General features: G+C 47.1%; 1 protein-coding gene across 10 annotated transcripts in view; it reads right to left on the reverse strand.

Annotated features, from left to right (window-relative positions):
* Nucleotides 1–16657, reverse strand: part of LOC126864378 (stress-activated protein kinase JNK) — a 58358-nt gene that overhangs the window by 6393 nt on the left and 35308 nt on the right. For 6 of the 10 annotated variants that reach the window (XM_050615654.1, XM_050615650.1, XM_050615652.1 and 3 more), the window contains 9 exons: nucleotides 15208–15245; nucleotides 4062–4123; nucleotides 2076–2520; nucleotides 1623–1752; nucleotides 1270–1467; nucleotides 1033–1167; nucleotides 685–814; nucleotides 446–604; nucleotides 231–355 (listed from right to left, as the gene is read on the reverse strand). In XM_050615654.1, coding sequence (XP_050471611.1) covers nucleotides 231–355; nucleotides 446–604; nucleotides 685–814; nucleotides 1033–1167; nucleotides 1270–1467; nucleotides 1623–1752; nucleotides 2076–2520; nucleotides 4062–4123; nucleotides 15208–15245 — 1422 coding nt within the window. The remainder of the gene's footprint in view (nucleotides 1–230; nucleotides 356–445; nucleotides 605–684; nucleotides 815–1032; nucleotides 1168–1269; nucleotides 1468–1622; nucleotides 1753–2075; nucleotides 2521–4061; nucleotides 4124–15207; nucleotides 15246–16657) is intronic. The other 4 variants (XM_050615656.1, XM_050615658.1, XM_050615655.1 and 1 more) reach the window with 2 other exon arrangements.

Below are 16657 nucleotides of genomic sequence, written 5' to 3' on the forward strand. Positions count from 1 at the left end.
CGTCTTTCTCGTTCTCTCGAAAGAAAGAACCACTCGACAGACGCGACTCGAATCGGTCGCCGATCGATACTCTCCTTCTTTCTCCCACCACCGTCACCATTCACCCCGCCCCCTTTACAAACGTGAAAACGTGGTCGAGGGATAATACGGAAGTAGAAGAAGGTACGTATGTAGGCGAGGCGAGTGCGGTAGCGAGACTGCGAGATTAACGAAGGATCGACGACACTTACGGCATTGACTTCGCCCTCGTCGTACCACACGTTTATGTAATTGTGCAGCAAAGCATCGTCGACGGAGATGCGTCGCTCGGGGTCGATCACGAGCATGCGCGACAATAGATCCCTGGCTTGGCTGGCTGAAACACGGAACGAGAAGAAAAAACGGGCATGGAAGAAACGTAGCGAAGGATGAACCGCTTCGAGCGGAAGCTTTTCCGATCGCTCACCTTTCAATCGGTTGTGCTCCGACGAGTCCGATGGAAACAGAACGTCCGGGAATAACCTGTCGAACGGATATCCCGGATACCGCGGCCTGTTCTCAACGTAATTCCTGACCGTTGGCTGCAGCCGCTGCATGAATTCCTGCGCCGGCGTTCCCAGTTGCTCTGCAAAAACGTCCAGCGGGCGCGTGTTAAAGCGCGCACGTTCCTCGATGGAAGACGGGCAAGCGATCACGGCGACCTACCGATTATCTTGTTCCACTGGTCGATGTGATCCGTGCCGGGAAACAGCACACCGCCCCGAATCATTTCGCCCATTATGCATCCGACCGACCAAATGTCCACGTTCTCCTTGTATCCCATCCCGAGGATCACCTGCGAGACGACAGATCGTCCGGATCACGGTGTACACGGTGTGTCGAGAAAGAAACGAGCGGAAACTGGCGCGATTCTAGTAGCGAAAATCGAGACTCGCGACACGAATCGATGAAATCGACGTTATAAGAAATGATCTGTATCCTGATCTATTCGCCAACGCTATACCGATATGCGTGCTATGAGTTCGCGTTTCGCGTTCTTTTTCTTATCCTTACCTCCGGCGCCCTGTAGTATCGCGTCACCACGTACGGCGTCATCATGAAGGTTGTCCCAGCAGTCCTAGCCAGGCCAAAGTCGAGAATTTTCAGCGTACAGTCTGCCTTTACCACGATATTGCTCGGCTTCAAATCCTACGCGTAACCAACGAATAGGAGGCGCAAAAAAAAAGAAGGCTTGACAACTCGTAAATCTGGTCGTGACCGAAAATAATCGAATCTCCACTCGCGACTTACCCTGTGAATGATACCGGCCGAGTGTAAGTGCTTGATGCCGCACAGCATCTGATAAAGCAGGTAGGACATACGCTCGTGATCCAGATCCATCTGAATCACCTGGCACAGGTTCGCGTCCATAAGCTCCATCACCAAGTACACGTCTTGAAACTCGTCCAACGACCGTTGCGGCGTGAACGCGTTCAACAAACCGATTATCTGTCGAATAGAGAATAACCAGAAATTCGAATCAAGGTAGCGTACGCTCCCGTTTCTAAGTATCGGCTGGAATATCTGGGTCCTCTCGCACTTGAGCGTCTTCCAATACTTATCAACGTGGGTGTACATCCGATACGACGAAAATATATACTTACGTTCTTATGATTGACCAGCTTCATAAGCTTGAATTCCCTGTACGCTCTCTTCGCGTGCGTCACGTTCTGAAAAGGTCTGGAGAGTTTCTTGATCGCGACATTTTGCGCGGTCACCGTGTCGTACGCCGCGCTGCAACAAACGCGCGCAAATAATAATTAGAGATTCATCGATCGATGGCGAGTCGTCGACGACCCTGCACACCTTCCGCTCGTACGGCAATTCTAATCGCGTTTCAATTATGTAAACGAAACCATGGAAGGGCTGAGTGCTAGCCACTCGGTCATCGTACTGCTTTCTTCGCGTGCGTCGTCGGTTTCTCTTAAAATCAGTCAAAATTGTGGGAAAGCGGCAGGAAATCCTGCGCTTACTTTACTTACGACTTCAAGTTTAATTAAAATTATTTAAGCTTCGACACATGGTCGATGATTTGCACGACAATCGCCATCACTTACCAAACGATCCCCTGTGCCCCGGAACCGATTGGCTTCAGGTTTTGATACCGCTTGAGAATGGTGAATCTGGTGTCCCCGACTTCAACCGTGTAAAACATGGCGGATAGCCGGGTTGTCATATCAGGCCCCAGGTAAGGCATGCGCCTCGGTGCTCGTCTCTCCTGCTGCACCTGTACCTGCACCTCCCCTCCGCTCGAGCACTCCTGGTGCACTCGATGAGGACTTACGCTCTTAGCCACTTTGGATGGGGATACGAGCGCACCTGGCAGAAAGGAAACGTAGTCTCTCGTCCCTGTTTCCTCGGTCCGTCGAGAGGCACGAGCACCGGCACCGATACCGGCACCGGCACTGGCACGCTCTCGCCGCTTCTTCTCCGGCCTTCGCTTCCGGACGACACCGCTGCCGCTCCGTCGCTTTGCTCGCTTCTTATACGCGCTGGATTCGTCTACGACATAGAACATAGGTAGACGTTGCTCTATTAGTTTGGGAAAATGTTCTGTCGGTTTCATGTAATAAAAATATAACGGACGTTTTTTCAATATTTATGTAACTAACTGTACCCCTCGCAATGAATCGTTGATCCTTAGAATTTACGAATTTATCGATAGACCGGGTGCTTCTCATTTGTAAACGTTTGGTCAATCGTGGTTGGTCTTCGAACGAAATATCGCCAGGACGAAAACGAATATCTTTCAACGCTAATAGCCTGATAGGTGGACAGCCAACAACGACCATGACAAAGACAGGCCCCGAACGACGCGCGTTTCGATCCTCGTCGGATCGCGAACGTATCTACCTCGAAAGTTTCAACGTCTCGGTCGAAAATAGAAATTGGAGCAAAGTCGGGCAGACGTTCTCGGTCGCGAAAGAAAAAGAAGACGAGCGTCCGCTGGTCGAAGAGTTTTCGACGGTTTGCCGGCCAAAATTAGAGGAAGACGAGGCGAAGGGGAGGAAGTCGTGCAAATATTTCGACGACAGTGTACCACGTTTGTCGTGGAATACGGCAATTTCTTCTGCTACCGCGGGATTCCCCCAATTATTTATAGAGATCGTCGCAGACGCAGACGCGAATGCCGACTCTGATACCGACACCGGTTTCGTAGAACCGCAACTCCGCTATCTTTTCACTTCTCTTCGAGTTTTCGCCTCGTGTCGCTTCCTCCTCTTACCCACCCCTCGTCTCATCGTTCGAATTCTCTTCACTGACGGCCATGTTCGCTGCTCGAATCTTTCGCTCGACACCTGCTACCAATTACGCAATTACGCGAAAGTTCGTGCGTATTTCGTTCGAAACTCGCGCCAAGATAGTTACGCGACTCGGGGCACTCGTCTGTCTGGACTTACAGCGAGGAGAATTGGATTGTCCGAATCCACGTCGGTAGATCGAGATGAAATTTCATGGGTATTTGAGGAAAAATGGTGGATTCGAGATATGAAATTTCGATCTCGGCAACGTGGAGAATACGTGTCTCTGCTCGAGATGTTTCGAAAAGTTCAGGAGCATAGTCGGAGTATCGAAGTCCTGATGTCTCGAAGAGTTAACGACCACTGCTTCTCTCTTTTTTTTCTCTTTTCCTTGTTCTTATCGCCGAAGGCACGACATTCCTTTGCTCGCTACCACCTTGGATCGTCTCCAACGCGTACGTGCACGCGTTCGCTCGACCACAGCTCGGCGAAATTCGTTAGACCGTTTTAACGTCGGCATAATTCATCGGATAAGAAGGATTTAAGGATTTAAACCGAAGAGGCTTGGTCGAGATCCTGCGCGGATAATTATGATTTTAGGTCCCTTCGAGATAATGTTTCGAAACGGTTTCTCGTGGATTTCGATCAGAATCGGAGAATCAAGGGGTTCGCATCAGAAACGGTCGTCGTCAAATTTTTCGTTTGTTTAAAAAACAGTGCAGGCTAGTCAGAAACGAGACTGGCAACACGGCGAAACATTATGAAAAACGACCATGTTCTGACTCGTCGTCGAAAACTTACCATAAACGAACGGCCATTGTGAACGCTCGATGACGAACGACTGAATCTGAAGCGGGCGAGATCTGCAATCAAAATAGAAAAGGCAACGTAAATGTATGTTTAAACGCGAGTCGAAGCGATTTCCACAACGACGAGGAATTTTGTCGAGGAAAAGTTCAAGTCGCCGTGACGAAAAAGTTAATCGGTAACGTAACGTTCGTACGTTTGGATTTTTCAACGCAACTTTACACAAACAAGATCGCGTGTTTCGTGGACACAGATCTAGTAAATCTAGACGAATCGCCGACATTATGTCGTTTTGCGATGCTGGAAAAACGGTAGAACGAAAACCAATAATTCTCTCGACAACGAGGAATCGCGCCGAGCGTCGTCCAATATCGATTCGAGGGCTGGATTTTGCCAATGTATTGCCAGTGCTTTCTCGTCGATATCGTTGGGACGGACATTCTTGCGGACACCGATGCATACTAGAACGTGCAACATAGGCAGGTCGATAGCGCGAAATGCAATCGGAAGGAATAGATCGGCTAGGTGCGTTAATGCCGAGTCCACATTGACCAAAGTTATGTATTCGTCGATAGAAATAGCATCGTATCTAATCCATATTGGAGCTCGCGAACAGAATTCCAGCAATTCTGTCGTGAACGAGAAACGTTTGAAAGTAAATTCGAAATTCCTCACTTTCTTGTACCGTTTCACCTTGCTTTCCACCCACTTACCAGCCATCTTTCGTCGTCACGACCATAAGGGAAAAACAATTCTTGTCTCAGTGTCGTGCCAACTGCGAGAACGAGGAAACGAAACATCGGTGTAGCTGAACGTCGGACAAATTACCGTGGGAAACTTCATTTTCGTCGTTGCCAAGAGATTGCCAGTGAGATACACGTAACAAGGAATGGCAATCGAGTATACCGTATTACCGTATTAACGTACTTAACGACGTCCTAATCGTGTCGACCGTTGTTCCGTTTCTAGCGTCGCCAACAGCCGGAAGCGACGTCTTTTTCGCCGCAGAAAGTAATTTACTCTGGAGTAACGTCGTTACGGAATGACACCATGATCTCCGACAGAGAAAGAAAAAATCGACGATCGTCAATTTTCTTTAGGCCACACTAGAGTAATTGTGCTCCAACGTTTCTTTCGAAACGTCAAGCAAGATTCGCAAAAATATAAGTAGCATCTCGAGCAGAATCGCCAATTATCGAATTACAAGACACGCAGCAGTTTCCTTTCTTTAAATAAGGTAAGCCACGTACGCACCATCTATATCGCGCATATCTCGAACTTTCTGTGATCTCGAGCCAAAATCTACCATCTGCGCGATATTTGTTACTGACGATAAACGAATTTCCATCGAAGAAAAAGGAGTTACGTCGCGCGGAAGCTAACTCGCGGAACGCCCGATAACAGAATCGTCTAGTAGAAGACTCTAGGTATTTACTACGACAGATGGTAGCAGGCAAGAGGAAGGAAACAGGACAACGAAGCGGAGAAGAGTGGCGCGCATCCGTCGATACTCGGACCGGATCGCTTCGAGTTTCGTCGAGCAAAGACGACGTCAACCGCGCATAGTGTACACAGTGCACAGCAGCAACCGCGAACGTCGATTCGGATATTAAATTTTCTCGCCACCGGCGAAGCAAGACGTATTTCCCAGAGGACGGTGCTGGTGTTTTCGGTGGGTCGCGCTCGCGCTCTCGCCCACCGTTTTCCCTCTCGCGTCGCCCTCGTATTCCCATTTCCCTTTATCCGCGGCCAAAGTAATTGCACCGACTCAGAAAATCATCGTCGTTTAATTCTTTCGAGAATGCCGGATTCGTTACCGTTTGAATTCATTTGCGTAATTGCGCCGTATCCCGACATCGGCAGATATCTCGAGAACGAGGCTACCACCTCGTCGGCCGACTTTTTATATCGATCCCCTGGAAATCGGTGAGCCCCGGATTAAATTTCGCGGCGTCGATTCAACCGCCTGTAATTGCTTCGAAGCGTGTCTTCTCCCTTCGTACGGTTTAACGCCTCGAAATTCCGAGCGAATCCAATTCCCTTGTTCAACGTTCGCGCGCCAGCATCCTCCCCGATGGCCGACTTTACAACCATCGTCCCATCGATTGTTCGGCGTCGCGTCGCGCTCTATCGACGAGTCAGCGCGGAGGAAGAAACCCTTCAAAGCTGGCATTGCCGGGAAGATGAGAGAAAGATCGACGCGCACGATATCGCGAGCCAGCCTCTGTGCCGCACGCCGACTGCTTATCAGAGAGAGCAAATGGCGAACCTTTCTGAAACGAAAGGTCGGGACATCCAAGAGCTGTCGAAAAATAATTAAACATCGAACCAGGAAAATGTCTGGTGCACACGTTCGACGTGTGATATAATTTCCAGGGGAGATGGTCGTGCAGAAAAAAACGGGATTTACGAAATACAAAATCAACCTTGCATAATTGTAATTAAATAAATAATTGTAATAACGAGTTTTCAGTGAAAATTGGCAATGCCATTAAAAAATGTTTTCAAAATATATATTTTCTTGCTAAAAAGTTGTTCACCCAGATACTTACTCAGCGTCAAAATAATAAATTACCTCGATTTGACGTAATTCGCATGCAAAAATGATTTTCTCCGCATCGCTCGAACGATTTCCACCACTTCTAACATTTGTCGGGTAAAAAGTTCCTCGCGATAAATTTCAACTCCGCCCATCGCAATACCGCACTCGGTCGCGAAGCAAAGCAAACTGGTGCTAGAGATTTTGCCACGAACGAAGAAAGAAAAAGTCAAGAACGATGAAAATTTTAAAGAAGGATTTTCCTGCCAAGCGAATCGTAAGCGAACCAAAAGCATAAGCATAGGGGTTCCAAGGACTCGGCCGTAAATACCGGTTTTAGTTGTCAGAGGTGATGTACGAGCTAAGAGATAGGGAACGAAACGTCGCCAAAGGACGCAAGGGGTCTCACGCCCTCGATAACTCCGACCAACGACCATCGATATTATCTACCGAGGGGCAGAAATACGAATGACAAATCCGGAATATACGAAAGCCCGGCGATAAAAAAAAAGTATCGCTTGTCCGTGGCATGTTTGTACCGCGATTCTCTCCAGCTGTGACACAACCGCGGATCGACTGGACTCGAGCGAATGAGAGCGAAGCAGGGGGTTGAATCTCGATCGGGCATAGACCCGGGTCGTGCCGCGGCGCAGTGCTTCGTTATCGAAGGTTAATTTGATCGTGGAGCTCGTCACGGTAATTAATTTCGATTGGTATTCCGAATCGGCCGCGAAACGTCTCACCTCCGCGCGTGCCACCGATAATTACCAACGACGAACGAGGCTGATTGCCTAGAACTGCCAACGCGACAGAAGGGAAACGCGCCAAGGAATTCGAAAGTTCGTTGACCGAAATTTCGAGAGCCCGCGAGTAAACGGCCGACGGCAGATCGAAATGCTGGGTGAACCTCGAATAGGTGGACGGACGGGCCGAACGAAAGTAAAAACGAACACAGGAGAGTGCATGTTTCCGCGGAAACTATAGTGGCCAGTTAGTCCAGAAACGAAAACTCCAAACGAAAGGCCATACAGATGCTCTCGTCGCGCTTGCGTATTTAGAGTCCGACGTTTTCGACTTTGTAGCAACTATTTCAGTTTCCGTGACTTCTCAGCGAATCTCGGACGTTGTCCGAGTTAACGAACACGAACCCTAATCAGTTTCACGATATACAACCGATAAACTTTTTATTACGGTATCTAACACACTTTATAGTCTAAAGTTTCAAACGAAATAATAATTCAAGGGGTTGTTTAACTTTAGATTTAACCTAATTATTTAGACTTATCAAGTATCCCAATACTTACGAATATCACACTCGTTTGTCACACAGTCGATACTTCCGACTGGAACAGATTTTCGATTCGCCACCCCAACAGACACTCGCTCCACTCGTCTATATTTTTTCTCGTTCGAGGACTCGCAATGCAGTTTGTGCTTGGAAGAGCGTGCGTTGCGTCACGAGGGCACCGATTATCGGACCTCGTGACCGCGACCCGATCAATCCTAACCATCCCTCTCCTTGGCCATCGGAATTAGGACAATTCAAAACTTTCGATATTTTGCATCTTTTCAGTAAAATTGACAGGGGTTAGCGAGTATCGATAACAAAGGAGTTTTGTCGATTACCAAGGTGTTATACACGTACGGATAGGTGAAAGACAGTAATTTGCGTTTCCTTCATTCGTCTTCGTTACAGCGCCTACGCTTTCCAGCTCGAATCTTGTCGTCGACACCGTTAAGACGACAGTGTTCCTTTGCCTGACATTCGGCGCATTCCGTCGATACGATAGTAAAACGTCGCATGGTCGCGACGAGAATAACGCTTTGCCGGGGAAATTTAAAAGTCTAATCTCGTGCTGTGCCCGTGCGAGAAACGCGCGATTAATGGTAAAAGCAACTTTTTCGATGCGTCTCAGTTTCGATGGCGAAATCGCCAAAAGACACGAAAGAAAGAAAGCTAAGATTCCTTGTGAGAAGTTCCAAATTGAGAGGTTGCGAAAACGAAGAACGTATCGCGGCGGAAGACGAGGAAAGCCTCGGGTGTCGCGTGTCGTCGCGTCTTCGCCTCGTCTGCTTTTCTCCGCTCCTTTTGCCCAGCCAGCTCCGTTGTTCTCGGTTCGCGGCCATTTCTTTCGCTCGTCCCGTCGCGTCGCGTCGTTCCCCGACGAGTTATGCAACGAGGAGATGCCACCGTCGAGGAATGCCGTTAATTGGCCGAAAATAAATGCCACCGTTGAACTCGCATTCGAGCAATGTCGCTTTGCCTCCTCTCGTCTCGTTTCGACCCGTCCGCACTTTTCTCGCTCCGCGTCACTCGATCGGTGACTACCGATGGTTTTTTGACACCGAGACGACTTCGTTGTCGCAAACCGAGACCGCCGGAGACGCGAATCTCCGTCGCTGTATTTTAAAGATAGCTCGGGAAAGCGATAGACGCGAGACGTCTCCTATACGAAACGACAACGACCGCGGCCCCAACCGTTACCGATAGATTCGAATCTATTTAAAGGACATGCGTTCCTCTTCGCAAAAAGAACATCTCGTCTAGACCTTGAAACGGCAGTCGGCTAAAGGTAGGATTTTCTATAAACGTCAGACGAAAGCTACGCGTCTAGACGTTCGTAAGAATCTTTTTGCTGACAATCGTCTCGATCACGGCCTGACGAATTACGAAGCCTCTAAACGAAAAGACACCGATGGTATTATAGACTGACCTATTTCAAGCCGTCGACATTCTGTCTTCTTATTTTCGACCTCGCATCTCCCTACTCGGTCCTTCTTTCGATCGAAGGAGCTCGGGTACGCGACGAGCATTACGTCGATCACGTGGAACGGTTCTCCGGAGGATTTCGCGAATCCGACGACCCGTCAATTTGCCAGGCGTCACGTTTCTCTTTCTGTCGATAGGTCGCCGCCGTCCAACGACAAAGTGCTTTTCTCCCAACAGCCCCTTTCGTTTCCTCGAAAATGGAGTCGACCTCTTTGGGAAAAAATTTACTAGGGCGTTGCGACTCTGCCTATTTCAACGTCAAATAGATTTCTCTTTCTAGCCAAAAAATGAGAAGCTAAGGTATGAAAATGGAAGAAGAAGGAACGGGCAAATAACAAGGAAAAGACGGACGTTTTCTTTACCCCGATGCGATGCAACATATGGAAAAGCCGAGAAAAACACGATGGAGGCCGTTGCGGATTTACGAGCGTGAACGTCAACGTGTGGCGTTCGCATAGTTAACGATGGAACGATAAATCAATGCGTTTACCAGCCGGCGAGGGATGGACACGCCTTGTAGATGAACCGAACGATATTTATGCAACGAACCGGTTGCGTATTCGTGGTTGGTTGAGTCGCATGCACGACCGCGTTCGCAACGGAGCGACGCGACGACGCGACGGTACGGTTACGATAGCCGAGTTCTCGTACCTCGTCGCACCGCTAGGCTTCCAACGGACAGCCGCATTGTTTCGCACCCCTTCGCGCGTATCTATCAATCTCGTTTCGGTTTCATCGGCGTTGTACTACGCCGCTCGAATGACTGGCAAATTGATCCCTGTCGTTAAACGACCCTATGAAATTGCTGTCTATGGAAAATTCAACGAAATTCGGTAATTCTCGGCTAATAAACGCACTCTCGCCCTTCGCGATGGACGCAGAACTATCCTCATAGACTTTTCGATCTGCTACCACGGAGCGCTATCCGTAACCCGCGATCGACGATATCTCAGTTACTAAAATGATACCAAACACGATCATGTTTTCTTACATACTTACGATTAAACAAGAACGATCAGACTCTTCGTTTTATTCGCGCTCGATGTTTCTTTCGTCCTCGACGCATTTAAAAACCGAGCGAGTCCAAGAGAGACGATAGACGATAATTCTTAGAATGGCGAGTAAGTAAGTACCTTTCTCGATAAGAGTAACGTAGCGAACCCGAACAACAAAGTCGCATTTACTAACAGAAGATTACTATATTTTCGTTTTAATTCGTCCAACGCGTGTGCATCGTAGAAAGAGGCCTCGATTACTCGCGCAGCTGGCACGGAGAGCTCTTGGTTATTCGCATCAAAGCTTCCGTTCTTGCCGGCTGTTCGTCTCGTTTGCTCTCTACCCGTCCCTTCCGGAATCTAGGATGATCTCTCCACCATAGTTTCCGCCTCTTCCCTCCTACTCCTGCCGAGTCGGTCTTTTCAGCCGAACAAACCATTCCCTTTTCTCCCTTATACCGGCACTCCCGCGTATACGATGAAAATGACTCGAGGCACCGGCTCGAGTCTGTGCCAGCGAACGAGGAGCGGAACCGTCGCGACGCGATGGCAACGGCAACCCGTGGAAACTTTTCTACCGACGAAACGCGACGCGCCGTTCGATTATAGGCTGCATTCTCTAATTGCGCAAAAGTAATCCAGTCGCTCTCAATTGCACCAAATACACACAATTCGGAGATGTCCTCCTGCCGACAAAACTTTTATTTAAGCCTATGGAACTCTGTGGAAGTTTGTGTTCTACGGTGCTTGAAACGCGACCTACTATGCGAATTCGTACACGGTGCATCGCGACGAAGAGAACCGTACAATGGCTAACGTATAAACATAAGGAAAGTTATGCCAAATTCAATTTGCACGAACTCACCAAAGTATTTGAACGTTTTCCATAGGGACGGTAATGAGATATCGCTGTACCGAAACACCATTGTCGTATTGATGAAATTTGATTCGTTGGAAGCTTTAGCGAAGCGACCGATGAAAATTATTCGACCGATAAAACTTTCAAACGATCGGCTACCGATCATCGTGACTGTAATGTCGGAACACGCGTTGCGAGCGATGTTCGGCGTTACGAAAGGAACACCTGAGCTTGATCGACGATAGCCAGAACGCTACGAGTTGAAACGGTTGGCCGGCACGCGATGCTTCTCGAACATCGATCCTGGCTCAGCTGACTTTCAGTCCACTCGCGTGCCTTTCCTTACGGTTCGATACGGCTGCTTTTAAACGTTGAACACAATCCACGTAGAAGGAAGCGAAACGCGTAGGCGAATTGTCGCGGAAGGGTAGAATCGCAGAGAACGGTGCACTGGAAATACTTGGGAATTTAGACGAGCAGTGACATCGTTAAAAGTCTCGAGTGCATCCCCTTTGATTTAAAATGCAAATTTTTGTCGAAGAAACGAAGGGAGCGGAAAGCTACGGGATTGTCGACCGAGCGACTGCTATCGCGACTATAAACTTTCCTCTCGTTTCCTTTCGGTACTTGCAAGACTAGCGTCGCGATAACCCATCCAAGAAGCACGCTAACAACCTCTCTATTCTACATCTCGTCGTCGACTTTCCTTTCCTCCCTCCGACTCGCCTTTCTGTTAAATGCATTCGGTAACGAAAAGCCGATATTCGGCGGACAGACTCGCACTATCGGCAGAACTCGACAGCTCGTTTTAGAGATTTTGCCGATGGGCAGGTTGCGCGACGACGTCGACGAAACCACCTGCTTACGAGCCAGCCTTTGCTCGCAAAACCATCGTTCTTCGTTTTCCCTATCGAATTTCGATACCTATTCGCTGCTGCCAGTGGCGCCTTTGTTTCGTCTCTTCTTAAACGACGGTCCAACCACGGTGGTAACGTCGTCGCTCATCCGCGCGGTGTCGTTTTACAACGATTCAACGAGAAACTTTCTCGATCCTGCGCCATACTAATTGACTAAACTTTTTCTTTGTTTTCGCTAATAAGAGATAGAGAAAATAAACGATCGAGCAGACGTCGCATCCCGATTAGCTCGTTCGCCAATTTGATCGGAGGGTTCATAAAGTCGGTATAAGCCAGCAGCATGATCGTGACAATCACATCTCGTTGCATTTACATTGCTGAAGAAATTTCAACGTGTTTTGTATCTATAACAGACATAATATATCCATATTGAATTTTTATAAACGTTCAAAAACTTGTACTTTCGTGAGCCACTGTACGTAACTCCTACGCTTAATGGTTTAAGCATGAGAATCCAACGACAAGATTCGCGCAAACAAATATTATTATTATTATCATTATTGTTACACGGGCCGAGCTCAATAATAAGTACGAAAGAATATAATAATATGCGCAATGAGAAAAGTAAGAAAAGAAAGTGAATATAGAAAAGACAACGAAATAAAATAAGAAAAAGGGGATGAGGAACGGGAAAAAGAATATTATTGGAAAGCTTTACGTGATGAAAGGATATTGTAGAGCTACATTTTATATGTGTTTGAAGCGTCCGAGGAGGCCGATATTTTCAGCGTATCGATTTGCTAATTTAATAATTCCATTTAATGGATCTCGGGTGCTGTAGCATATTTTGGTAGTTGACGGCCACAAATCAAAGAAGTTGATCAGGTCTTAATGCACGTGGTAGTGCATACAGGTTTATGTGCACCAAAAGGGGTGGAGTTGATTTTGCCGTTAATAATAAATAAAAACGGAAGATCTGCTACAATTTCGCGAATTTCGAGAGTAGATAGGCGGATAATATTATCTAAAATGGTAAAGTAGTTACGATCATGAAATGACATTCTAACGCCTTACTTCTAAACGGCAAATCTAAGAAATTGCTGATGAATTTTCTCAAACAGAAATACGTATTTGTCGTATGCGATATAATTGCGATGCAACTAACGAACCATAGAGAAATTTTAGAGTTGGCACATTTAGAAATTTCGAAGACGAACGCGTAGCGAACCCAAGGGTTTTCAGCGATTCTTTGACAATATTAGAGCAATGTTTTGAGAAATTCAAGATACGTATGAAAATATTCTGACATTGTCGACCGCGCTAATCTCTGTCGAGATGCAATTCGATAGATTATAGCTAAGACAACTGGATTCGTTTTACACGAATATCTATATAGTAATAATATGACATTTAGAAAGACTCAAGTCCAATTTATTTAATACACACCAATTACAGAGGTTACTGAAAAGTCATACTGTAATTATATAGCGTCGTGGTGGTTAGAGATCCGCTTAAATATTTTTAGATTTTTATCCCAACGAACAAAAGCCGAATAAAATTCCCCAGAGACATTTTCCACTAAACGAGGACGCTGCCTCGTCCTTGATGTTCCAACGCTATTCCGCGAACTTGTTCGGAATATCGATGGAACGCCTGCGCCGACCACGGACTGAACTATCTTAACGAACCGTGTCACTCGTATGCTTCTCGCTGAGTTAATACAGCCCAATGATATGGATCGCAACCGAGAATTTCAAATATTCCAAAACACGTTCTAGAAAATTCGTAGGAAGGCGAATGCAATTCCCTTCCTTAGATATCTTCCCTAGAGATCTCATCCTGAGGAAGTTCGGGGCGAGAATCGGCGACCTTCCATCACGACATCTCCTCGTCTAAATCGCCTGGAAACAAGTGTAAACGGCCAGGTTTCGCCCACGCTGGCCGGGCTATTGGCACGAATGGCCACTCTGATTCAAATCTCTCGAACATCTCTCATCGACTAATTACGATCGTATAACTAGTCGCCCTATAAAGCTACCATTGCGACACGGTTTTAAAGTCAGTCTAATTATATAAAGGGTAGAAAACTTATTGTAATGGGAAAGCTGCAGGTAGTAACCAGATATTCTACTTCAAACACTTAACGATTTGTTAATAGAGGAATTAAGAAATGATAGATTTCTTTAGAGAGAAAGATGAAGGTCAAATCTGATACAGAAATTTCGATCGCACATGGAGAGGAATCATCGGTGATAAGTTCGACTCAGTCCACGAGTCAGGCGTCGCGGAGACGCCGACGCCGCCGATAGTGGAACTAGGAAAACATTCGCAGTTGCAAATTACTCGTGATACGCCAGCATTAAGCGTTTACGCGTGTGTTTCGCGTAACGAGGAAATTTACGAGATCGCAAGTTCGATTTACGAACCAGCGAAACATCTGCGGTTGGAAGTCGCTGGTGCACCGAACTCGTCTCGAGCCTCGAGCAGAGGGAAGAAGCAGGAAACGAGCGGCGCGCGTGCCACGCGTACTCTGGCGCATCGTTGCACACAGGAAGCGGAACAAGAGGAGAAAAACGAGACCGAGACCGTGTCTTCTTTGGTCGAAGATTTCGCGATGGTGGCACTTCAAAGCGACGACGGCCGCGTAGAAACGGAGCTGGTCCGTTTCTTAGAACGCTTTACGAACCGTCGCGCCGCGAGAACTTCGGTCGCTTCATTTGCTGGATTTAGAATGAATTATCGGGGTATTAACGTTGCGCGGACAAGTAATGCTCCTCCACCGTACGATCTACGACGTACCATCCCATTCTCGGATCTTGCCGGTTTCCCTTCTTTGCACAGTGGCCTGGAAAATCGGATTTCGTAGCCAAAACCCCATTCTTTCGTCTTCAACGTTTCAAAGAAATTGTTCTTTTACGGATTAACAATTTTATTTCTCCTTTCGAATAGTTCTGTGGTCAATAAACTGATGATGATCAAATCGACAGATTTTACGCTTAAAACGCCCTGCGCAATGAAATACGTTCTCGTATATACAAGTATAAGCTTTTACGATCTTTATTCCTCCGTTTCTGTTTGCAAAAAAATGTTTTACGAGAAATTCTACGAAATCTCACTCACCGAATCGCTACTCCGTGTTCTTGTCGTGTTCGCGATACCTAAAACAAAGAAATGCGTATTCGACGACAGTGGACATGATGTACGCGCGTGAAAATAAATCATCACGTAAATTCGGTTGTTAATTTCCCAGTTGATCGAAAGGAACGCTAGACAGCTTCGAAATGCGAAGGACCGATCGAAGAAACTTCCTAAAAATACGAGACGACCATCGACAGTTCCCGAAATTAACCATACATTGCAATAGACGATTTTCAATCGATAGAACACGATCGCGTTTCTTCGAGTAATTTCGTAATTAGATCACAACTTCTACGTCTCGACGGGAAGCTTGGTAACTCGTAAGCGTTTTGACAGGGCTTCGGGTCTTTTTCTTCGCAGCACGGCTTGTCAAAGCCAAAGCGATTAGCACGAAAAAGTGGAATGCGTTTGAAAGACCAAGTCGATTCGAGTTTCCAATCTAAACAGAGATCTAAATATAATCGAAACATCGGAAATGTTTCTCTTGCCTCTAACCGCTTTGCAAATAGAGTACAATTCTGAATTTTCTGCGCGACGGAACGTAGCGTAACCACTACATTCGCTTTGCTCTCGGGAATGTTTTTGTGACGACGCGTCACATTCGTTGTCTGCGGAAAATGATTACCAACGACCGCTGCCTCCATCTCTTGCCCCACTGCTATCGATCCTGCTTATTTATAGCGATACAGGAAAACGGGAATCCGGTCGTCGTACTTGAAGAAGTTTGCACACGACGAGTCTGGTTCGCGTGAAAATTGAGCTTGCCTCTTTCGATCTTTTGTCAAGTACGCGTTAGAAACTGCGTTGCACCTATTAACCCCTTCAACCCTAGTGAAACGCGATACGCCCGAGTGAATGTTTCCGATTCCCTGTTGTTGACCTTTTAAGGCTTACCTTCTAAGGTTGGAAGATCAACGAAGCAAGAAACGCGTCTATTAACGAGAAGTACTTTTAGAAAGCGACGATTCGCTCGAAACCGAAACCAGCGAGAAAGTTTCGGCTTTGCCAACCCCGTGGCTTCGGTTGCGGTCATCCCCGAGACTCCCCGAGGCTCTCCGAGGTCGTGTCCGATCGAATCGAGTAGCAAGTATCTACCACTCGGTCGATTGGCTCTTTGAATTAAAGCTAATTGTTGAAAACCACCTAAATGTAGAAACGTCATCGATAATCCAGTATCAGATTTAATGCTGTGTTTCGAATGATGTCACTACGACGAGATCGTGCGGCGAAAAGGCCAAGCCGCGACCGAGAAAGAACAGTGAGCTGTCGGACGTTGCCATCGAAGCAACGTTTGCAACGAACGTCGCGAAGCGACCCGATGCGCCACTGCAAAAGCTGCACGCGCAATTCCTCCGAATAATTCCTCTTCTGGATTTCCATAACAACGGCTATTGAAATTAACATTAACTGTGCATCCACTGAAAAATCTAAA

The sequence above is a fragment of the Bombus huntii genome, chromosome 4 (assembly GCF_024542735.1).
Source record: "Bombus huntii isolate Logan2020A chromosome 4, iyBomHunt1.1, whole genome shotgun sequence".
In the NCBI taxonomy this organism is placed as follows: domain Eukaryota; kingdom Metazoa; phylum Arthropoda; class Insecta; order Hymenoptera; family Apidae; genus Bombus; species Bombus huntii.